This window comes from Taeniopygia guttata, chromosome 2 (assembly GCF_048771995.1).
Source record: "Taeniopygia guttata chromosome 2, bTaeGut7.mat, whole genome shotgun sequence".
NCBI lineage: Eukaryota > Metazoa > Chordata > Aves > Passeriformes > Estrildidae > Taeniopygia > Taeniopygia guttata.
In genome coordinates this window covers 98932004-98957621 of record NC_133026.1, presented here as the reverse complement: position 1 = coordinate 98957621, position 25618 = coordinate 98932004, and the positions used below count along the sequence as shown (strand labels likewise).

The window sequence follows — 25618 nt, the reverse complement described above, 5'->3', positions numbered from 1 at the left end:
CACCGTGTGTATTTCAGATGACCTTTTGCTGAAAATGTCAGTTAGAAGACTGTACTGTACAGAGGGTAATAAATAACTGGGCTGAATAATGAAAGGTTTAATTCTCAGGGAAGAACCAAAGTGAGCATGTAGGGAGGCTGGACACCCAGCCCTACACATACTTTAAAACTTAGCCGAATTAATAACAGCCCGTGTAGTGCCAGCATTTCTGGTCCTAGATAAAAACAAAAGCACCTAATGACAATGACTAGGGCTAACAATAATGAAGGAAATCTGTGGTGAGCTAGCAGATTTGATAGAGAAGAGTCCCTGTGGAGACTACCAGACCTTATCCTAAGACTACTGCTTGCAGCAGTTGCCCCTCATCTACACTCCAGCCCTGGGTGGGGATGTCCATGTGGCCCTGGAAGTCATGCATTTTGGAAGAGCTATACTAAGCCTTCTCCGTAAATAAATAGGAAGGTATTTAACCATCTTCAAGTTGATTTTTGTTGTGTTTTGTTTTGCAGTTCATTTTTCAATTATACTTTTGATCTCTCCTCTTGAATCTTCTGATCAGAGCTAATTAGGCAGATATTTAGAATACTGTAGCATCTCCCTTCTGAGAATCTCAAAGTATTTTTCAAACACTAATGAATGAAATCTCAAACAATGACTGCAAGATTGCTTGCTGAAGTATAGCATTGTCCCAAGGGTGCAGGCATGGAGGTAAAGATGAGGTATTTTTGAAGGTAGAGTTCTAAAATACTGATCTCATACCTTTGTGGTTAAGTAACACTTCTCTTTTATTTTCTTCTTCTAGTTTCTCAACTATGGCTGGTTGCTTGTGAATGCTATCTTTGCAACATGCCTGAAATGTCCTTGCAATGTGAAAAACTCTGAAGCAGCAGCTATGATGACTGCTGTTTGAATAAACAAATAAATACATTGCTAAAGCATAGGTTAAGGATAGGGAGTATGACACTGTGACACCAGAAGGTGAAAGTGTCTGGAGGCTTTTTTGAACTGAGAGCATTTTGCACACAAGTAATCCCTCTTACTAATGCATCCTTAGTCCTCTGAAATGCTTGTGCTGAGTAGGACTGTGCTTTGAAATAAACCAAATACACCCCACTTTATTAATTAATTTGAACAGTCACAGCTGTTAGGATTTCAAGGCTTAAGGTTTCATATTCATTGCTACTGGTAGCAACTGGCTCAGCTGTTAGGTAAGGTCAGGCTTTATTAGACTACTGTTCCTTTTTCTAATAAGCTAGGCCACAAGGGAAGGACCCCTTAAAAGTTGTACTTGAGAAATGCAGTACATTTCCTCCATAGGAAATGCAAAACCTCCATAGCAAAATGCAGTGCAGTACTTGAGAGTTGTAGTGCATTTTCCTATGGAGGTTTCAATTTAAATGTATTTTCAACATAATATCTGCCTTCATTTAAAATACATTTCAGACAGGGAAACTTCGTGAGGCAGACAGAATAGCATACAGATAGCAAAGAACCTCTATCCCGAACTGACCAACATAGTTCAACTTGACAAACTACTGATTCTTAATAATTCCTAACAGATACTGTAATTTGAACATTTGCATCCATCTTCTTTTGGTTTTGGCCTGTAGTGTGGGGCTGAGTAGTTCCAGAAAGAGGCATGCTCAGACTGTATTTCAAGGACTTTAAGAGGATGATGGTAGCCTTGAAACATTATTTGTAGTGCAAATGCCTTGGCAAAACCACAAACAAGGCAAAAAAAGACATTTGTGTCAAATTCTCCCTGTTATTTCCCGGGAGAATTTGAAATTCTCTGTAAAAAAGGCAAGTTAGAATATGAAATGTTAGTTCTTACCTTTGAAATGGAAAAATAGATGGAAATTAGACAGAGATTTGTTAATGACATCCACAGTTTTAATCTAATATTTTGCTACATCTTGAGTTATTTACAAAATCAATTAAAGCAACTTTCATTCTAAAAAGATTGAAATAAATTTTTCTTCTTTCTATAAGGTAGGATTCACTTAAAAATATTTTCTACTTCTTTCCTAAAGCATATTTGACTCCCAGTTTGTTGGGGGCATTAGGGCTATCACTGCTTAGCTTTCTGTGACCCTTTACCAGTGTTCCTCTGCTTATGCTGCAGATGAAGCAGCTGTAATTCACAGATTCACAGAATACTCTGAGTTGGAAGGGACCCACAAGGATCATGAGTGCAGCTCTTAAGTAAATGGGGCTTGATCCCACAACCTTGGTGTGATTAGCACCATACTCTAAACAACTCAACTAATCTCAGAGTAATTATTTTTTTTCAGTTTTACTCTTTTACCAATCTACTTATCCACTCTAGTAGCATTATGGGTTAACTGAGAATCTGTTCCTTAAGTAACCATGGACTTTGATAGCAGCTCGTAATAAGCACTGCTTGTACCTCCTGTAGCAGCACATTCCTCTGCACTGCAGGCACAGACTAGATTCTAAAAGGATTCATCCTATGGGAAAGAGACAATCAGTGGTGAGTGAAAACAAGCAAAATTTTTTTTGATGCTTATTTTTCTAAGGCTGCTGTTTTTAATTACTCACCTTTTCCATAGGCACTTCATCTAAAATACTCTTAGTCTATCTGCAATTAGATGGTTTGAGGGCAATTTTTCAGTTTGCAGGTTTCTCTTTGAAAACATCTGTAGCTGACTGGCACCCACTGCTCGTTAGCTTTATGGCAGCATTCTTGATTTAGTCTCCAGTTCAAGCAAATTCATGAGAAGAGGCTGCTCTTCACAATTGCAAACTGTATTTCTGAAATCTGCAGGACTTGATGACTCGGGGGCAGTGGAACCACACTAGAGACCCTGCTGCTACACCCAATGCCCCAGCAGAACAAAGGAAAATATGGCACACAGACTGACTTGAGGGTCCCAGGTCATTTAGCCACCTAAAATTTGGTGTTGTCCTTGGGTGTAACAGCCATTTTCTGACAGTGCCAGCAGTGCTATGCTTTCCAAACTTCGGCACCAACTTGCCTAGCGCTGCTTTAAAGACCTCTGCATTGTGGCCCAATGCAAGAGGTAGACGGACCCTGAGTAAATTGCTTAGCTGGATCATTGTGTTCCTGTTCTGTACTTGGCAAATTCAAGTGCCTAAGGATATGACATGACTCATCAAACAATTTGTTTTTGCAAAAGTTCATTAACCTCTATCCCTTCTCCATACAGTGTGCATACTTCATATTGAAGCTAGAATAAAGCAAGAAAACACCTGTAAAAGACTATGTAGGTACTGTCAAAGAAGTAATTTTTTCCCACAGACATTTGGAAATGTAACTTTTCGTGTCTGGTGCCATCACTGCATTAAAGTAATAAATCGAGAGGCTGTGAAAATAGTAGTGGGAAAACTTGCTGAAACTGCATTGTTAATAGTGAGGAATTAACAATCACCTTGGTGCAGAAATCACAGGATGAGATTTTTATGGTCTTAATTATGAAAGTCAAGCTGGTGGATCGTTTTAATCCATTCTGGTCTTAACATTTTGAAATAAGTTTAATGAAAATTTAGCAGATATTCAGGTCCCTTTCCCAGCAAAGAATGTCAACATTGATAACTCTATTCTTCTTAAGGGGTAAATAAATACAGCCCAAAGGAAATCTTCCTACATTTATAAATGTGAGAGTTCATGACAAAAGCTTTCATGAGTTCAGGTTAAGACCAGAACATATGAAATGGATGAAATTTAACACCAAGTTTGAGTCAGAAGTCATATTTGTACAAGTGACCAGCCTGAACTGTGAAGCAGCATTGTACAAAATTCTGTACTAAGAAACACTGGTAGAATAAATGAATTGATTAAACCGCCCACCAAAACAGAAAGTGGAATTGAGTTCATGGAATAATATATGCTAAAATTAATTTATCTAGATCTAGCAGTGACGTGACTCATTTTATCAATAATTTAATTCCCTCTAATTATTTAACCTTATTTGAATCAACCATGATTAGCCTTATTTAATCTTATTTTGCATTGATTACTGTCACTGCACCTCTAATCATCCATAGCTTTGGCTATTTATGTATTTTGTTTCTAAAATGTTTAATGTAGGTTGCAAGGAACTACAAAAGTTGGAGGAGGTAAAATGCCGGGAAACAATAAAAATCAGCTGAAATTCATATCTGCCAATATTCCTGTTTAAATTCCCACACGTGAAAGCTGTCATTTCAAATCACTCTTCAACTACCAGGATGAAAACCAGTTTAAATAAAATTGTAAAAAATAAACGAAAGAATATTTACTGAATGAGGTGGAAGAATTTCTTTGGGATAAATTTAGAAATAACCATTTGACTATGGGTTCTAGACCAGTTCTGAAGTTTGCAAGCATATGTTTAAAATTTAACTTGGTTTGAGCACAAATTCCTGTTTAAATCTGACATCTGTGACATCTGGATATCATTTTAGTGGCACCATAATCTAGTGGCTTAAAAAATTATTTCCAAACAGATGCCTTTCTTGCTAGTGCTTGCAAATTTCTGATTATTTAGATCTTCTTCTTCACTGGATCCTCTTAAAATTTGTTTGAGGTCCACATAAAATGCATTTGGGATCTCCTGATCCAGACAGTTTTGCCAGGTTCTCTGTCTGCAGACCAGGGGTTGCAGGCCATTAGGAGTTGCCAGCTCCTTGATTTTTTATGGCTTTGGCATAGGGAGGAGCAGTGGGGGGTGGTGGGATACAAAGATTGTGATTAAGATGTTGATTGGAAAATGTGTAAGTAAACATCATGAGTCCTTATGCAGCAGACAGGGTATTTAGAAGGAAGACACACATTTCAGATGTTCTCTGGTGGTACATTTTTGTTTTCTTCTACACAAGAGGAAAGACAGGGAGACCTTCAAAGGACATGTTTAGTTGCCAGTTATATGAATGGTATTATGCTGATCTTCATTTTTCATACACAATCATATAATCTATGATAACCTATAATTAAGTGACAAAATAAAAGGTAATCATTATTGGGACTCTGGATATATTCTTCCCTTGAATTATTGTTTCTTTAAAATTCTTACTATAGACTTAATTTTTTCTGATTAATTTTTTTTAAGTCTTAATGGACTTAAAAGAAAATGAATGTATGAAAAAAATATATTATGCCTCAGCCTTTTTTTCTCAAACTAAAAGTGAGTGAAAATGCAGTAAACATGGGGTAGGAATTTCCCAAAGACTGTCTCAGCAGTAGAAAGCTGAGACATAAAATATCTCCAAATACCTATTCTTAGTAGAACTCCAGGAAATCTGGAGTACAATGGACTTTTTAAATGAATGGAGAGGTGAAGAGACAGACTATTTGGATCATGCTGAGGGATGAATCACACTGCACATCATTCTCCTTATTTCAGTTCAACAATTTGTGGGCCAGTTGTATATGAGGCAGGATTTTTCTCCTTTGTGACTGAGACTGAAAGCTGCAGCCTGGCTATAGGGGGAATAAAAGAACTTGTGCAACTGTAAGAAGACAAAGGCAAAAAAATGGAGTGAATTTTAATTAATTGCTCCAGTCATCTCATAGTCATGCATTTCCCTCATGCAGGCGAGAATGAAAATGGAAAATGCTCCTCTATGTTAGTGTGAGACACTGTGGGAAGTAATTTTGCCCACTTACAACCAAACAACAGCTCAAGAATACTTTATCCCATTGCTCTTCTTTATCCATTCAGTTTCAAGTGTTTAATTTGCCTTGGCCTGGAAACTGGACTTGCACTGTACTAGAAATTTTTTTCACCTCTGGTAATGTCAGCTGATCTTAAGCTGATCATATTTTTGTAACCCAGGTTTGCTTCTGAAACCCTTAGAATCAGCTTGTTCTGTTGTTTCAAGAGCAGTGTAGGCAGAGTAGATTTGATAAAAAGGGAAAAATTCCCCAAAAGTACCTGCTGCTATTTCCTGATGTACTCTGAAGAATTTTCCTCCCAGATTGCAACATTTGTCTGCTGTTGGCTCATAGTGTATTTCTCACTGGAGCAGGACCATAGAATTACAGAATGACACAGATCGGAAGAGATCTTTAAGACCACCTACTTCCAACTGCCCTGCCATGGGCAGGGACATCTCTCACCAGACCAGGTTGCTCAAAGCCCTATAGAACCTGGCCTTGGACACTTCCAGAGATGCGACAGCCACAGCTTTTCTGGGCAGCCAGAATTGCATCATCCTCCATGTTCCAGTGCCTCATCATCCTCACAGTAAAGAATGTCTTCCTAATATCCAGTCTAAACCCACCATCTTTCAGTTTAAAGCCATTTCCCTTGTCCTGTCACTATATACTCTTGTAAAAAGTCCCTTTTCACATTTTTTAATAAACACTTTTCTAACTAGAAGGTCTATTTATCTCATAAGAGTCACAGAAACATCTAAACAATAGCTGCCAAAAGAGAAAGACACTTACAGACTTGAACTCCAGATTTTCCACAAGCAATTGGATTCTCAATAACCAATTGAATTTACAATTAAGATGTCAGACAGAGAGACTTGCATTTCCATGTTCAGTTATTTGATCCTGTAATTATCAAGAGTATAACATTATCATCCAATGACCATTTTATACCTTGAAAGTTATGTATATGAACCTTCTGAAGATACAGGAGGTTCTTTTTGTGTGTCTGAGACATCTCTTCTGTAGGAGCACAAATGGTGCAAGTTCTGTTTCTCTGCAAATGTTTTTAAAAGGATGTTCCCTCTGATGGAGTAACATCTTATGTTATCTTTTTCTTAGAAAAATCAATAATTTCAAGCCAGTTAAGATTTCAGTTTTAAATTACACTGGGACTTTTTGGCTCTAAAGGACTGGATTTAAAAATATTTGTATTCATTCAGGCTTATCTTTTTGCTATCTCCTTTTACATTAGTTCAAATATGGAATCACTTGATATTTCACTGCTTTGTTGCTATGAAGCAGTGGGCTAACAGACTTTTCTGGAGAGGTGGATTATGCAATAAAGGTCAGTCTTTCTTTGAAGACTGGAAACAGGGTGAAAACTTGAAACCTATTGTTTCTTTTGTATAGTTCTGCTTCAGTGAGCTGCTAATACCTGGTGGCAGCTAAAAAACTCTCAAGAGGATGTGACAGAGATAATTTCCGACAAACTGCAGCTTTGAAAAGGAATGTGGCTGCAATGGAACATGGTTAGACTTTAGGCAGCTATAAGAATATCTGCTAAGCTAGATTAGAGCTGTGGGCTTCTGCTAATGCATCCTAACCCAATTTGCAAAAATACACTTTATTCCAGTGTTGGTCATGTAGCTTGCCTGAACTGTATTGACATCAATTCTCTTAATGGCCACAGAAAAAAGATTGTACCGTTTATTTCTGTTCTGTTCTGTTCTGTAGGAGCATTTGACTGCCTTGCCCCAGAAACCACAGCTTTTTCCATTTGACAAGTGAGGAAGCACAAGTCCTTGACTGTTCCAAATGTCCCAGTTGAACACAAGATACAGTACTGCGAGTCAAAACAGGGATGTACATCCTGCTTCTCCACTTTCACTTAATAAGCTTTTGTGCAAGTTCACTTCAGCTAAGTGTTGTCTCTGTAAAGCAGAAGTGAGCAAGCATATTCCATATAAACAATAAAACACTTTTGTTCTCACCTGTCTATTGCCTTCATGAGAAAGCATCCATTTGTAACAATAAATGTTTTGTATAAAGGAAGAGTAAGCACAAAATATAAACCCCCAAAAGCTTTAACCTCTTCTCCAAAAAGGGGGTGAAGCAATCTTATTTAACACTTCCTAGGTCTGTTCTAACATAATTCACTGCTTTATTTGGCAGCTAGTGCAGTAGTATTCTATAGTAGTAGAGTATCAAGTAAAAATATATGTGAAAAATCCATAAATTACTTGGAATTTGAAGTTCCATCTTTAAAAGCAATGAGAAAGCCATAATTTGAATGGAAAGTTAATGGCATATTTCCCCACCTTTTCTCTTCCTTCAAGGTAACTTAGGTACTTGGTGACACTAAGGATCCTACTGGTGCTACTCTTATTTTCTCCTTTAAAGTTTACTGATAGTTTTTACAAAGTTTATTTATTTGTTTGTCTTAAGTGATCATCCTTTCTACAGCAGAAGCAAATATAATTTCTTCACACTGAGGTACAGGTTTTGGTTGGATCAATTTTCTTCACAATGGCTTGTACAGTTCTATATTTTGGATTTATGACCAAAACAGTTTTGACAGCAAACTGATGTTTTAGTTATTGCTGGTCAGTGTTTATTCAGCAGCAAGGCCCCTTTTGAGCTCCTTATGCTGTGAGGAGGCTGAGAGTGCAAAAGAAGCTGTGAGGGGACACAGGTGGAAGAGCTGACCCCACCTGGCCAAAGGGACATTGCATACCATATGGTGTCATGCTCAGTGATAAAAATATTTAAGGAAAGAAGGACAAAGGAGCAACATTCAGAGAGATGCCATTTGTCTTTAAAAGCTGCCGATATGATAGGGTCCTACTTTCCTGGGGATGGGAAGGCTGAACACCTGCCTGCCCACGGGGAGTGGTAATTGAATTCCTTGTTTAGCTTTGCTTGCGTGTCCCGTATTCACTTGCTCAGTTAAACTCTCTGTATCTCAACCCCCAAGTTGTCATACTTTTACCTTTCCATTCACTGCCCCATACCACTGCAGGGGAGTGAGTGAGTTGTGTGGGGCTGAGCTGCCACCTGTGGTTCACCAACAACAACTGCCTACTTAGAACAGAGCAGCACTGAACTCATCTATAACCAGCAGGGATGAAAGACTGTTTCATAGAAGCAAAAACCTTGCCCTTCTTTTTAGAAACCTGTGGTGCATGAGCTGCAGATGTCACTATGGTCCTCTGAAGATTTTATTCCAAGCAAAATTCTGTGGAAGAATAATTTCCTAAGGCAAACTATGCTGCTGAAGGTCTAAATATTGCAGGGTAATGAGAGCAGTTCTCTGCAAAACTCTGCCAAATTCTCCAACTCTTTTTGTCATTCTGAGAAAAAAAAAGAGCTTTTGTTCCTCTCAAAGCCTTGGTTGTGCAGCTGGAGGTGAGGAATTATACAGGTGCAGAAATAAGTAGATAAAAAGCTGCATATAACTTCAGTGAAACATGACTAAAACGGTGACAGAGGCATCTCACAGGTCGCAAGTGACCCGTGCTGTTTTGAAGACATGACACTGGAGTTCATTCTGACTTCGCATTCTTGCAAAAGCTGAAAGAAAAGGAGGAAATTTCCTTCAAGCAGTTTTGATCTGCTTGAGCAGTTCAAGTGACTGAAAGTTCTGTGATGAAAGGTGAAGTTGTCAAAGATGATTCAAGAAGTTTAGGGACAGGTAGAGAAAGTAATGGGTTGACCAGGATGACAGAACTCAGGGAAGGATAGTGGGGCCATCACAAATGAACTAGACCCCTTTTCTGTTTTGTCTCCTTTTCATTGCCCTGTTATGATGAGGTCAATGAAGATTATATACTTAAAGCTTCAGAATTATTCATATTTTAAAAATGAAGCTATCTCTTTATTAAGAAATCTATGTCTTACATAGCATCTGGTATCATCCTAGCACATGCAGACAGACTGACATATTTTTCCACTTCTCTTTCACATGTGCTGTACTTGCCAAGTTCTTTATCCCATCTCTTTAAAGTGGATTTTGTTGCTGAAGTGTTTTTGTGAAACTTATTGACAACTGAAGGGAACTAGAGAAATTTATAGGTTATTAGCTCATCAATAAAAATTGGTTTTACCCTTTCCTGGGTACTTTACTGCTACAGCATGGTAGCTCTTTTTTTCTGTACTATTTGAGTATGGAATTCCCTGAATCATTCTCATTTGTACCACTGCTGATTGCAGAGCAATGGCTGTTGTTATCAACCTTCCGTTGTCAACTTCAGGTCCCTTTTGTGGTTCATAGTTTCTCCTATATGGAGCAATTTGGAGTTTTTTTCTAGGTTCTCTTGGTCTCCTTTTAGGCATTGAGACAAGGAGTTTCATTAATTTATCCACAGCTGCTATCAGGCTAGTGGGAGAATGGTCCAGATCCCTCCCTCCCTCCCTCCCTTCATTCCTTTCCCTCCTTCCCCATGCTGCACATTCTTCCAGAGTGAGACACACAATATTCCCAGCTGTCTGTTACTATTTTTCTTTTGCCATCATTTCTGAAGGTCACTGCATGTATCTATTCCATTGCCTATAAACACACTCTGTCTGTGACTCCTTAATTAATAATAATAATAATAATAAAAGAAGCTGAAGCATGTTTCCCTGAAAAACAGATATTTCTCTCTGCCTGGGTAAGGGACTAATTATTAACTATTCACTCTGGCTTTCTGCAAATTTAGTAATTTTTTTTTTTTTTTGGCATCACAATTAGGTTTGTTTTTTCTACTCTCTTTCAAAACCTCTAGTTATGCAACTACTAGAGATGAAGAGGACTGTGGTTACCAACCTTTGTCCCCAAGATATCTGCCTTCACATTATCAAAATGTCCTTGTTCCATTTATCATCTCAAGTAAAAACCCCCCAAACAACTGATTTTTAAGTGTTTCTGTTTGAAATATTTTAGTTTTGTTGTCAAATTTTACAAATAAAATCAATATGGGGGTTTTGAAAGAAAAGTAATTTCCTTGGAGAACAGTATTTTAGTTATCTGGGGAAAAGGTAAATTTATACACAAGAAAATTTATCTATGAAGAGCTTTTTGAGCAATTTTAATTTTTAATACACTACTTGTCAAAACAGCAGTTACAGCAGCTGGGAAGGCAATGAAGAACACTATGAATATAGCTGCCATGGTGATAATGATGTTGTAAGCTCTTAGACTCTATCTGACATGACTAGGTAGAGAAATAGCTTTTTACTTTAATCAACATAGCAAAAAGGAAGTGAAGAATTTATTGTTTTCTGATAGCCTTTGATTTAAGTAGATGTAATAATACTTTCAGTGAAAGATAAAGAAAAATATTTCATCTTCTGCCAGTGTGACACATCTGTTAATAAATCAGATTGGAATGTGTCTTTTAGAAGGGAATATATTATCATCTTTGATGGAGACTCCAGTATTATTCCTTGGTTAATTAATGTAATTTTTTGATTTTTCCTCTGTAAGAGATACAAATTTTGGATCAGTGAAGCTTTTAGAGGCCAGACAAAGTAATGACCTGTCTGCAAAATATGCTAGGGATTTCTTTCAGTAATCATTGCATTGGCTTTAAATCAAGCGCTGTCATGGCTGACTGCATAAAATTATTCTGTGCTTACCTTGAACTGCAAAATGTTCATGTTTTTAAAAGCAATGGCTGCAGCAAGAGATTGGGAAACACTTGTCTGTAAAAGTGATGAACAGAAGTAGCAAGCCTCTTCATTCTGGCAAATAAAGTCCTATTCCAAAATGAGGCATAACATATCAGTCATAGCTTTATGCTTTCATTTTGAGAAATTTTGGACCTTTCCTTAGACTGCAATACCATCTTTGGCACTAACATGAAAACTGCCTTCATTAGTATAATAACTCATTACATTCCCTGTAACAAAAGCTGTAGCTTTTTTTAGCGGTTTCCTTCATTATTAAGGTCTTGAACCTCATAAGTGCTGTAGATGGCAACACTATTTCTGTTTTTTTTTTTTTTGCTTCTGCAAGGATGTGAAGGTTTTAATTCCCCTACAACAACCATCCCTTTATGTCCATTTGTTAGTGGGAAATAGTCATGGTCCATTGTACTTTGATCAAATTGGTATCATTATTTGGGCTGCTTCTGTTTGTTCTTCCCAAAAATGTGTTTTTTCTTACCTCTCAGCTTCTGTCTCTGAAGCTTTTGTGTTGCTTTATTGAGTGGCCAACTTTGCTTCTGAAGGGGCAAAATAGCTTAAGAATGATGGAATACTATCCATCTATCTATCTATCTATCTATCTATCTATCTATCTATCTATCTATCTATCATCCATCTTTCTATCTGTCTGTCTATCGATCATCTTCTATTTATCCTTTCCTTTATTCATCTGACTAGTATCACATGTTGGTGATCTAAATGCTGTCAGCTCATCAAATACGTCTGAATCTCCTGATAAAATGTACTATTAACCTTCCTATTTTGTCCACATGTACAAATAGCCCTATAGAACTTCATCCCATATCAGAGGTGTGCAGAGAGTGCTGCCAGCTCAGAATATGTGGTTCAAGAACTCAGACAGTCTAGTGGAGACAAAATCGTGAGGTAGTTAGCTAAATGTCAAATAGTCACCTACTATTTCTTTTTAGTTTTTTTCAGGGTAGGTAGAGCTCACCCCCTGTAAATGAAGGCAAGAGGACTGGTCTCTGTAACAACCTCCATTGAGAGACTTTCTTTAGATCAGATTCTGTACAGGCATGTGTTCCTCTGGCTCTTCCAATTTCCCCTACAGCAGCACAGACACTTGTGATATTTCTAAGGGACCTAAAGCCATACTGGTGTAACAGCTCATTTCTTTATTAGGAAACTTGTGCAACCAGCTGAGAGCTATAGTTGGGAAAGACATTTTTCCTAGAACAAAAGGGTACTGTACAACAGACATCTGTACACAGATCCAAAGGTCATGGGCTGAAAAACTAAGGAGAGATTTAAGCAAGCTGTACATCAGCATGAAAGACATGCAGTCCCTTGTCATTTTTTTCTCTTGTCCTCATGGGTTGTCAATTTATGGTTTCCTCATGTCTTAGAAAAGGATCTAGTTGCATTTCTTCTCTCTGTTGTTTGCTGCTGTCTGCTTAGCCTTAGGGGTGGGTACAATTGTGTTTCAAGTATATGTAATTGTAGTTTTGGTAACTTGTCAAATCGTCTATAAAAGATGCCAAAGATAATACACAAATTTATTTTAAGACAGCTGACACACTGAATCTTGATCTTAACTTTGAGAATGTGCACATACATTTGAAATGTAGACAGCAAGAGATGACCAGGGAATGGAGAGGAAGCAATGCTGGCTGAAGTGTGGGTACTGCCTTCCATATATTGCGGCTAATTTGCTCCCATGGAAGTGTATATTTGAAAGTGTACTTCGAATATCTGCTATTTTCTCTCATCATTACGCTTTGCTAGAGCAGTTGTCTCCTGAAGAGATGCTACTATTCCTTAAGGAAGCTACTGTATGGGTTGTTCAATCCCACACAGTAAATCCACTGCTCTTGTTACGTATCTTTGGTAAAAAAGAAGAGTCAAGCCCCCATTATATAAGCAGAAGCCAAAATCCCGTAAAAAAACACACACACTGGTCAGTCTACACCACTAGGTACGAGACTAATTAGTTCAGTCTGTTTATTGTAGGCATAGTTTTTCTACCTTTAACTTCTTTCTCACAGTATAAATTAGGTTTGGGTTTTGACACAGCTGTTTTCTTACCTCCCTGGAATATCATCAGCCTGTTCCTTAACCTCCTCCTCAGGAATAGAAGCTGGCTGCATTCTGGCCTCTGCTTCCAGATACAGTCTTCTTTTGGCCAGCTAATGATGATTTTGTCCTTTAATTTAATGTACTAATTCCTTCAGTGAACAATTTTTTCAGCTGCAGAGACCTCCTGATGTGTGTGAAGTTGTGTGTGCTGACAGCAAAGACTTCCTAGTTCTTGGGATCCTTTAGGTGAATGGTCAGGATGGGATGAAATCTTTTGCGGCTTTTCCCATAATGCAGCTCAGACATTACTGTTAGTCTGGCCCACCTTGGCTTCATTTGGGGAATGCATGAGGGAACTCCTCCGTGTTACAAGAACATTTCCTCCACATCGTCACAACATGTCCTTCCCACTTTTCAATGTGTTCATTACTTAATCAGAGGACCCTCACTTCATCCCAGATTATTATAATAAATTTAAGTAATGTTGTTCCAGAAAATACCCTGAAATAACTAGCCTAGGAGAGCAACTTTAAAATTTCCTCTTGCAACTAGTTCAAAAAAGGGGTGAGTGGGTCATGACAAAAGGTGTAGAAGATCTAGCAGCAAAGAATAGGTCCTGAAAATGCACAGTATGATTTTTTTTTAAGTGATTTTTAAAATAAAGCAAAATGTCTCTACTGTTGAGGGATTGAAGGGATTCTAGTCAATGCAGGCCACAACAGATAGAAAATCCTTCAAAAGGCAAACATTTCAAAAATCAGAATGCACTTCAGATTGTTCACAGGTTGTTAGGTTTAAAGCAGGTATGTTAGAATTAAATTCCTTTTTTACCAATTATCTACATTTTAAACTTAGTTTACAATATTCTGTCATTATACCTTTCTTATTTTTTGGCTATTGTGCCAACTTCTTGCCACCCACAGTATCCTGGGTGCAGTGGTAGTTGACATTTTTCTCTTGATAGGTGACGCTATTTCTATTGTTAGCAGTACTAAAACAACTCAGTTGGTTTCTTTGCCTTTTTTCTTCTTAATCCCACATTTGTTGACAACTCCTTTGCTCTGTGTCACCCACCCACAGAGCTATCCTATAGCTCTGGCTGCCATGCTTTGCTGCAGAGGTCTGTGTGCTTAATGAGTCTGGCTTCTCCTACCCATATCCCCTCTCAGAACCTGGAGGCACTGCCACCCATTTCTGCTGCTGCATCAGGTTTCTCTTTTATGGAAAAAGCCTCTTCTCCCCACTGCTGTCCTAATTCAGGAAGCTGGGGCCACAAACTCACAGACAAGGCAATCTACATTTCAGACTGTTGTGGAGAAGCTGGTAACTGGTCCAGTGCACAAAACAGGCCAACGATACCATTCCAGGACTTACTCAGCAGACCTGAGCAAATACATTTTTTGGAAGAGATTCATCAATGGACAAAAAAGCGTGCCTCAGCTTGAAATCAGTGTAAGTAAAACTAGTCTGAAGTAAAACCACTTTCATTTTCATATTGCTTCATCTATGACTCAAAAACACTGATATGAAAGTATCATTAAGAGAACAGATGCATTTTTGAACTGCCAAACACTATTTCTGGCTCTTATTTTAGGCACTTGTTTCAAAATATTGCCAGTGTGTATGACGTATTCCTTAGGGGGAAGACTTTTTCATTAATATATCCAGAAGGGCTGGAGGAGCAGACTAACTTAGTGCAGACTAACTTCTGCTTCCCCCTCATTTCCTATCACATTGCCTCAGGAGAATATTTTCCAAACCCTTTAACTGAAATTTTGTGCTTCTTCAAAGCTAGCTGCAGGCAATATGAAATGATTTAGTAAACTTATCTCTCTTTTTTTAAGGGAGAAATTCTCCATTATAGGCTTAGGGCAATAAAAAGAATCATCTGAGCTCGTGTGCATTTGCTTGCAAGGAAAACAGAAACAGCTGAAGGTCTTCCTGTTTCAGGCACCGAATTCCACCAAAGTCCTTCAGATTATATAGCCCTCCTTTTTCACAGTACTGCCTTTTATTCAAACTTTCTGTTTCAAATATAAGAAGACAAACATTTGAAAAGTCTAATGAACGTAAGTATAGATATTACATTAGGTAATTTTAGTTATGAAATAGCAAAATTTTGCATTCATGCCTCAGTTGCTAGAAGGGCAATCGGCTGAGGAAAGGGTACTGTAAGGTGCTTAGTTATGGAGTGGATGTAAAGCATGTAATGCATGAGATATTTTTGAAACATCAATATCTGAAATTCAAATGACTGTGCAATATGTTTTAAATTTAAATGACCAGGTTATTTTTGAAATATCACGCTTAATCTGACTGTTACTATGACTGACCTCCAGACATGATACATTAACGGTGACCATGATCATTACAGAGAATTTTATGATGATGATTTAAGGAAGAAACTGAATATTTTTGGAAATTAAGGAAATGAAACATAAATTAATAATTAAGCCATAAAGCACAAACATATCCCCTGTTTACATTGCAAATTCTTCAGGACCTGTTTTGAATTCCTTCCATGAGTTATGGTATCACTTTATTTACACATATCCAAAGAAATAAGACTTCAAGGTGTCTTTGATCTCTAAATCAAATGGATGCACCAATTTTTGGTTGCTTTGCAAAGCAGGAGAAAAAACCATGTTCTGGACATCTCTCCTTTTTTTCACTCATCTCAGTATTTCTGTTTGTCTGACCATGAATGCTACTTCTTTAATTTCTACTTCTCTCAGCTCTACGCACTTCTTTCCAGCAATGCAAGATGAATAGGTCTTCTCTACCTGTTTCCTTCTGTCTTCTGCTTACCCATGCTGTGCTACTCTGTCTTAGAAATTACTCTTTTCTTCCCTGCCATTGTCTCTCCTAACCTGATCTTGACCTTGCTGGAAACGTTTCCAGTTTGGGAAAACAGGGACTTCTCTGTGTGATGAGCTTTCTTGTGCCCCTGACACTCCTGAGCCACGCAGACAAAACCTTCAGTAAAGACCCCTCTGTACAGAAAAAAGTTCAGTAATTGATTTTTCTAATTTAACACTGTTATTTACAAAAATTATTATTCTTCATCAACCCTTTTCCCTGGGCCTACTCCCTGGCTTTTAACTGCTCCTAGTGCCAGCTCTTCTAATAGGAAATACTGCCAGTCTCAGCCCCTTGTTACCCAGCCAGCTCTTGCTTGCAAGGCTGTGCTTCTTTCCACCTCCTGCTCACCCAGGAGTGAGCAGCTGCCTTTTATCCAAATCCCTCTTCTTTCAAAAGCTCCACTGTGATCTAAGAGGAAGCAAAGTGCAGATGAGAGCCCTGAGGCCTCCACCAGTTCCTCTCAGCTTGCTCTCTGACATAGGCTGCTCCACACTGGGCTGAAGCCCTTTTTTCCCTCCCTTTTTATCTCATTGCACAGGCTGGCAGTTAAGACAGGTTTAGTTGTCACATGGGATGATATGATTACCCAAATTACCTGGCAGTGGTTTCATTTCTCAAGTAAATGAAAACGTAAGACTGTGGTCTGTGAGACTGAAATGGTGCATTAAGCAGCTCTGTAGATCACTCTTTAAAATTCAAGCAAAAGCTCAAATGCATATTTAGAATGATGGATAATAATAATTAATTTTGAAAGTGAATAGCTGCAGGAGTCCCTGGACCAGGAAAGTAGTTCTGGATTGGAAAACTTCTACCCAAGACTTTCAGTGCCTCCAAACCCTGAGACCAAATTTAAATTGTCAGGGACAATTAGCCAGAAAAACCTACGTGGTGGGATTTTAAAGAGGCTGAAGACATTTCTTGCTGGTTTTAGAGGCTGCATTATACCTCATGGTGTTATTCTGATGCCAAGACTTCCTGCAAGGCTCTCACAATGTGATAACACAGAGGTTCGTGAGAGGCTTTAGATGCTGTGAAAGTGGTTTTTAATTGCCTGACCTTGTACCACCAGGTCAGAGTCAGGGCACTGCTGGGGCCATGGGACTCCTTTGGGGTCCATCAGGGCAATCTGTCTTTTTGTACTGGAGACCCTTCTGTACAGCTAACTGCAGCTGAAATGTCCATGCAATGTCCACCTTGGCCATGTGCTCCATCTCCTCTATCCTTGGTTAGGTTGTCACAGAGTGAGAAGCTGCTGATGAAGTAACTCTACCCACAAATGGTTCTTGACTAACTCTGCCTTTATCCAGATAGTATAAAGTTTAGGGGCAGCTGTTCAGGGTCTGAAGTTGTAATAAATGGTAGTCTAAATGTGCTGATGAAGCAATGGAATGTGGACTAACAAACACGTTATAGTCTTAATGTAAAAGATCCCCCACAATTCTCGTAAGCAATAAATAATTTTGGTTACTCACTAAGCATTTGTACTCCAGATGGGTTATGCAGAATTATTTGATAGTTAATAGTCACTCATTAGACTATGTTTGACAGCTCAATAGTCTGGTTTTGTCTTATAGGCGTGAGGGGATTTGAGGATGTAAGAAAACTGCTTTCAGTGGACATGAAAAGTTTTTGTTTATTGGTCACACTCAGTTCTCCAGTAAGTCATCCTCTTTGAACTGGAAGCTTACAATAGCGTTGTGTCTTCTGAGAAATGACACTTCAAATAAAGCCGTACTGAAGTGCTGTTGAATGACAAGGACACAATGGACAGCTCTCCGCTGAAATTGCCTTGAGAGAATTAGAAAACCAGGCCGTATTTGTGTATAATTCTGTTTAAATAAATGTATCATTTGAAGAGTGTAGTTTTGTTTGAAAAACAGAAATTTTGTTTGGCTGATAGCAGTCCAAGGCACCTATTTTTCTCAAGTCTTTTCCAGAACAACAATCCATAGAAACAAGATTTTTCTCACATAAACAATCTCTAAACTACATTTTCTCATGAATAAATTGTGTTTGTCTTGCTAATTTGTAAACAAAATCAAACTGCAAGTTTGTCTCTCCCTGGCATACTGACTCAGTGGAATTAATTCCCCTGGGTGCCTTTATCAGATTTGTTCCCTTCATTCCTGAACACGAAGTTCAGTTCAAAACAATAAAAAGAGAAGAGGAGCTTTTCTTCTTTGGTTTTACAGTAAGTGACTGCAAAATATTTTGTTGCCACAGGCATGTGAAGTTCTGTGGACTCTTCTAAATGAAACATTGATTGTAGCATTGCCTGTGATCTTCAAAGAACTGAATGTTCCTTTCAGGCTTATTAGCTTCTGGTAGAATCCAAAATGAACTTTTAAATTTAAAGCTGGCCAGATGTAGGGAAGTTCTAAAATCTGAGAAAAGTCTTCACTTTTACATGTTAATATATCAGGGGATAATTTCAAGAGTAATTTCTTCACAATACAATAAAAGCTTAAAAAATCATGGCTTAAAGAATCTGTTCAAAAAGCAGCATAAGTAAATATATGGAGACATTGGTATGTGAGACAGAGAAATTTGCTTGGACAGTGAACAACTAAAATGCAATTAAAAATTTACAGGCAATTAGGAGATAATGCATAGAGATTTACCCATCTGCTAGCATGCAAGAGAAGCAGACAGACTGAAAAATTTAAATCTTTCTAGAAGCTTTTTTATTCAATTATATTTTGTGTTCTTCCTGACTCTTTCTCCCCAGGAAAGGAATATTTTCAAAAGAATGCTCCATTTAATCATAACTAGTGCAAACTGAAAGAAAGTTTACATGTGTATTTTGAATTTTATATTGACTCCTTACATAACCCCCAGGCTCAGCTTGAGATCTAAAATTGTAGACAGATATTTCAGTTGTATTGCAAATGCACAGGATCACTTATTACAAATTTACACAGTGAACATGGCAAATCCTGTTGTCTCTAACACAAAAATGGAGAAAAATCAGCAGTTTTCACAATTTGCAATCTGTCGACCTTGCAGCCTTTTCCCAGTCTTGTTGGTTGACTGTGTGTTAGACACAGAGTATAACAGGAAGAGCCATCAAGTGTCTACACCAGTTTAAAGACATTACCCTGAACTGTAAGTCTGGGTGTTGCTCAGGCATAATGACAGGAGCAGATGTTTTGGGATATTGATTTGAGTGCATTGACAGATGAATCCAGGTGGGCTACATAGAACAGGCACTTATTTTCTGCTAAGACAAGGTGGCAACCAGCTCCAGACAGTGGTTGGATCTCATGGCAATCTGAGATACAATATCTGTGACTGCAGAAATACTTTTAAGTGTAAGAAAACAGTGTGGGATAAAACCTACCAAAACCTTACTGCCAAAGTGCTGACTTCTTGTTTTAACAAGCTAGATGGAAAAAAATTCTCACTGATCCATAACCTGCATAACCACAGCTGCTCTGTGTTTTGCAGATAAATGGTGTCTGGAGGCTTGGGGATGGTGCTGGGAAAGGCAGTGGGATAGTTTGGGGAAGAGTGGGCAGATGGGTTGCTGGAGTACAGTGTACTCTGCCCTTGCAGGAGGGCTCAGAGGAACATCATCAAAGGTGTGCTCAGGGGATGGATTTTTTTTGGTGAGGTAGAAGCCCAGGTGCTCATGGCAAAGCAAAGCAAAAAAAATGGCAGTGCAGGGTGGGAGCTGGTCTCTGTCTCCTGGGGTCTGTGAGTGACCACTACCTCTTTCCCCTGGCCTGGGGATGCTGCAAAGGGAGGTTGGCACCAGCCAGTTTCTGAAACTTTTTTGTAGGTGAGGGCAATCAGATGAGGGCCGAAGGCACCCAGGCTAACCATACCTGCCAGGACTGCCCTGAGCTGCCACTGGCTGGTGTGGTAGAAGAATGCAGTAGCTGGTGGCACCACCTGAGCTCTGCTGCAGCCATGACCTTGTCTGTCCCTTACTTTCACAAGGGTACCTTTCCAAGCCCTAACTGCCAGCATCTCCATGAGAGGAGTCCTTATCAAAGGACTTTTTGTAGAATTTCAATAATATTTTTTACTGTTGAATTTTTAATTTTGATATGAGTCTCTATTGAGTGTTCCTCATTGTGGGGCTAAATGTTGGGTGTTTTATTTAATGATTATTTCTCCATGTTTAGGTGTTATGAGGAGAGAATAATTTTGGATAGGAATCATTTACATTTGGACAACTCCTTGTGAATTTGGAGCCTTTGCATGTGTAGAGTTAGAGAAGTCTTCCTTACAGGATGCATTGACTTCTAACATGGTGGAAGCCACTTATCTCACTTAACTATGTCTGCTTTAGGGAAGCAGATGGAAAATAATATTTTGAGGGAAGGAACATTTGGCTGATAATTCATGCATTGCAGAATTAATATAAGCACTGCCTTGATCACAATTTTCTTTCCAATATTTTTTATAATTTTAAAGTCATCATTTGTGAGCACAGGGCACTGCAGGAGATGTTTTGTTTTGCCTTTTATTTAACATTGTATGTTTCTTTTCCCCCCCGCACTTCTAAGTAATTTCTTGCTGTCCAGCTTTACATTTATTCTGCTATTTGATGGAAACGAAAAAATTCTTATTAAAATAAGTGATTATATCTGAGCTCCCTCCTAAACTTGCATTTTATAGATGAGCATTTTTGTTTTTTTGCAATAACTGGATAGGTTTGGAAAATTTTCATTTTTGATTGAATTGATTGATTGATTTTTGTAGGTCTGTAGAGGCTTTCAGGTTTATTGTGCCTTATTCAACCAAAGATAACCTGACCTGAATTTGTCCATATTCTATTCTCTTGAAATTCTCTTACTACTTCTCTCTAGCACAGCTGAATTACTTCCTTGAATTACTGTGAGGTTAATTCCTCAACATATGCTCTGGACTGCTTCAGGATGTTTTACTGCTGAAAGCCATTCTGCCTTAAAGTTTTGTGAACTCTGTATTATTTTGGCAGGAACAATTAAAAATTTTCTCACATGGGTTTCTAAATTACAAGCTGCTTTGTAGCGTTCTTCCAGACTGGGTAGTTGCTTCCTTACCTGGGTGGCTGGCTTCCTTGGAAGTGTTTGAACTTTATCTCTGATATTATGTTTTTTGAATTCTTTGTTGTAGCATGTCATGGTTGAATCAAAGTGCTTTTCTTATCTGTGGAGCTTATTATTTTATTAAAGAGAACTGGCACTGACAAGCTCATCAATTCCCTTTGTGAGTTCACACCTGGCTTAGGAGTTTTAAAATTCAAAACCCATCTTTGCTGGCACAACAACTTTATGTTGGAAATAACACTTTAGTGACAAAAAATAGCTTTTAATCAAAATATCCTATTCTTTTGGACTTACACTCCAAAAGTTCCTTTTGAAACTTAGAGATTACTAATCACATGATTTTAAGGAGATTAGATGTAAAAGAAGAGTCTTGAGTTCGCTTTTCTGGCAAAACTACATGTCCATGTTTTCTTCTTAACCATATACTTTTATATAAATGTAGTGTTTAGAAACAAATCACTTCATTGTTCACTTCATTGCAATTTAAAGAACAGAATTTTAAAGTAGTATATGCATTGAATTGAAATTATTGATACAAAATGAATTGGCTCATATCTGGGGTAATGCAACATAATGCAGGTTTTAGTTTGGATTTTTCTGAAAATGACAAAAGACAATTAAAACATTTGTTTAGTTTTTGTTTTTTTTTTTTTTCCTTACATGAAAACTATCAGCAGAATTAGCTTAGTGTAGTGGTCTGGTTGACAAAGATTTTTGTGCTCACTTATTTTTTATTCATTCTTTGGTTACCCTCTGAAAAATCTCTGTCAGTGTACTATAAGCATAGTATTATTTTGGGTGTAATTGTATTTTTAAGTCTTCGCACAGATGTTGCACAGGACCCCATAAATGCTTCCATAATTTTAATTTTTCATGAAGTATTCACCAGCTGCAGTTTGACCTGGAACAGTAGAACATCTTCTTAAATGTGCTCCGCAGTTCTGGGCTTCGGAATGCAAAAATCATAGGGTTGATGATGGCATTGCACATGATGAGTGTCCCATTCACGTGGAAAATAGACATGTAGCAGGCACAGTAAGGGTTGTGTGGGCAAAACCTTGCTAAGAGGATGTGAAGAACAAAGGGGGCCCAACAGCAAAGGAAAACTCCAAGAAAAATAGTCAGTGTGATCGCACCTTTCATGTTAGTTCTGTGATGGATGGTGCTGGGCAGTGAGGCGATCTTTTTGGCATGAGTTCGAGCCAGGAGGAACATGTGGATGTAGAGGCAGAGTATGAAAAACATCATCAAAGGGAACAGGATGGTGAAGGGAATGACTGTTGCTGCTTCATAGGAGAAGAGGGCAATGGCAATGCTACTGCCAGCACAGAACGCCCAGATGATTGCCAGGATAACCAAGGCCCTCCTCAGCGTCATGATATTGTGGTACCGCAAGGCATAGAAGATAGTGATGTATCTGTCTGCTGCAATGGCTAGCAAGCTGAAAATAGACCCCAGCAGAGACAGAATGAACATGGAATCCATGGCATCATCCAGTTTTTTCTCGAAGTCTCCGTGACGTGTCAGGTATCCCATTTTGCACAAGATGATAAAGATGTTCTCTAGAGTTTTGTACAAGCTACCTAACATGTCTGAAATGGCTAAACTACAAATGAAGAAGTACATGGGCAAGTGTAAATTCTTATTTCTAACAACAGCAATGAGGATAAGTAGATTTTCCAGTATCCCAGCGGCAGCAACAGTAAAAAAAACTTCCTCCGGCACCACAACCTGGGTGCAGTCAGTGATATTTAATGAAAAATCACTTATGTTTTCGAGGGATGGAATGCTTGTCTGCCCCGGATGTTTGATTAAGATGGAAGGTCTCTCAGTGCTCATTCTTCTGGTCATGGAAAGAGTCTGGGTTGCTTCTTTTTCAGGTTTGTCTTTATTCTGAAGCTGATCTGTCAATCATGCCATTCTTCTTTTAATCAAGGCTCTCTCCTTCATATGGAACAATTTTAAGACTTAACTGAAATGTTTGGAATTTCTCCTACAATAAAACATGTAGAAACATAAATATCAATAAGAAATTAACCACACATATGAGGCATAAATAGATATTTGAAATATCATCTATTGCAGTTTAAAGCACATCAATAATCACCGCAGAGAAAAACAATTGGATGTAATAAGAGCTGTTCAAGGCTTCACTGAACTTTAAAGAGAATCAAAGTGTAAATTCTCTTTTAGCTTCAAAGTAATTAAAAAATATTTATAATTTTCTTTACTAATGTGCCTCCCACAATTACTGAAACTAATCTGACAGACTTGAAGAGTTTGGCAATCTTTCCTGGCCCAGCTGTTTGCTTTGAGAAAGCCTGGCAGTTCTCACAAGATTTTCAGCATTATTAGACACAAATAAAATTAATGCAAAGGTGAACTCCTGTTCAGAACAATAACATGTTTACCTCCACACTGTTGATGGTGTAATGAAATGCTCTCAATTTAGAGGTGAACATTTGTAAATATTGATGTATTTAGAGGCATGCTGGATACTAGTGAGAGTCTTCCTTTTCATTTAGATTAAAACTGTCTTTTGATTCCATGGACATATTTCTAAGATCCAAAGTACTTCATTTTCTTGCCTGTGTTTTATAACTATCTAAACCCCCAAATATTCAAATATTATTTTGGCATCAGGATGATGTTTTCCTTTTTCCATAATTATCCTAATCTAAACTACATCTAAGCATATAGGAAGCTTTCCAAAGGAATAGACTTTTTACTCTCTTCATTAATGTATAAATTGATATAATATTAATTTAGCTTGGATATGACCCATAAACGATAAGAAAGAGTTTTTCTTGTTGTCTTCATAGCCAGTCTAGGGAAATACAGATGCAGTTTTGGTATTTAGAAAGTCCCCTTCTTTACAGATATATTTCACTGAGTGGGCTGTCAAGCACTGGAACAGGCTGTCCAGAGAAGTGGTTGAGTCACCATCTCATGAGGTATTTAAATGAGGTATGGATGTGACACTTAGGGACATTGTTTAGTGGTGGACTTGGCAGTGCTGGGTTAATGGCTGGACTGAACAATCTTAAAGGTCTTTTCTAGCCTAAATGAGTCTAAAATTTCATGGTTTCCCCTCTATTTTTAAGTTTAAACCATCTTTCTTTGACACTTTCATATCAGTAAATCTTGAAATTTCTTTGGACATTTGTTCATAATCAGGATTGTTGCATGCTATAATACAGTTACTGTTTCAAAGGGAGAAGTCAAAAGTTTTATTTATTTTGTATACAAATGAGGCTTGGAGCACCAGACATTACAAATTCGATGAAACAAGATCACTTAAGAGAAAACATTCAGGCGAGTACCCATACATAACTGAAAACACAGGCTGTGTAGTGGAAAAAATGCACTGATTGCACTGCAGCATGTGTGGACATTCCCAAAGATAATTAGGCTGGCATCTGTCAGTATGTGATGGAAGGAGTTGCTGACAAGAATAAGAAACTTGACAATGTCTTTGTAATGATATGTTTTTCCTATTCTCACCTGGATCTACTGTCACAGTTAAGTTTAATGATTTCTAATCTAGCACTCTGCTACCAATTTTCACTTTTTATAGGTAGTCAGTGCACACACTTCAGACAAAACTTAAATTCCATAGGATTTAAATAGGAGAATCAGCTAGCAAATGTTTATTGAATTGCTATTTTCTCAAAACTGTGTTTCAGAAATGCTTCTTTGCTGATACAGTCGTATTGCTGAAATAATCTAGCTGAAAAACATGAAGTTTCCTTCACTGAAAATACATAATATTATGAATGGCATAGTATATTACATCTGCTGCTTATAAATTTACAGTAACTTTGTATAAAGCTAAGAGCAGAGAATTTATATGGGCTTTGGTGCATTTACAATACTCTGAATAATTACATCATTTAATGGTGTTTTCTAACAATCAATAGAAAGCCAAAAAAAGATTCTCATTTCAGTATGTATACATGGCTATGCACACTATTCTATTCAAGTTCTATAAAAGATCTTGTCCATTATCTCCTTTTCTGATGCTTTCATATAGTGCACAGTCATATTTCAATCTCAGATATCCAGGACAGAAATAGCTGTGTATACAGTGTTTTGCATGTGTCATAAATCCAGCGCTTGATCTCCACAGCAGACATCATATCATACATCTGCACTAAGTTCCACAGCTACAGGATCCTTTTCACTGCTGCTGATCTGCCAGGTAGTGTGCATTGCTTAGTTTAGTGGTTCTAAGCAGTGTAGGAACAGGGACACTAAACATGGGAGGTGGAGCTGCTGTGAGCACAGTGAGTAACATCAGAGGTACTCCCAGAAAAATGACTCTGGGCCCCTGGCACCAAGAAGCCCAGGATGAAGAAGGACCACAAGGACTCCA

At 38.0% G+C, this 25618-nt stretch overlaps 1 protein-coding gene and 1 long non-coding RNA gene across 2 annotated transcripts; one reads left to right on the top strand and one right to left on the bottom strand.

Moving 5' to 3' along the window:
* The first annotated feature begins 2381 nt into the window (after positions 1 to 2381).
* LOC140682527 (uncharacterized) lies at positions 2382 to 7616 on the top strand. The gene is made up of 2 exons (XR_012054363.1): positions 2382 to 2494; positions 7355 to 7616. It is a non-coding gene; the product is annotated as an uncharacterized lncRNA (long non-coding RNA).
* Positions 7617 to 21763: 14147 nt separating this feature from the next.
* MC2R (melanocortin 2 receptor) lies at positions 21764 to 23224 on the bottom strand. Its single transcript, XM_002190248.5, has one exon. It carries the CDS (start codon positions 23092 to 23094, stop codon positions 22126 to 22128), a length of 969 nt encoding a protein of 322 aa, XP_002190284.4. The 5' UTR covers positions 23095 to 23224; the 3' UTR covers positions 21764 to 22125.
* Between the last annotated feature and the right edge of the window lie 2394 nt (positions 23225 to 25618).

Coding starts and splice junctions, on each gene's coding strand:
- MC2R (XM_002190248.5), bottom strand. CDS start 23,094: ATGACCAGAAGAATGAGCACTGAGAGACCTTCCATCTTAATCAAACAT.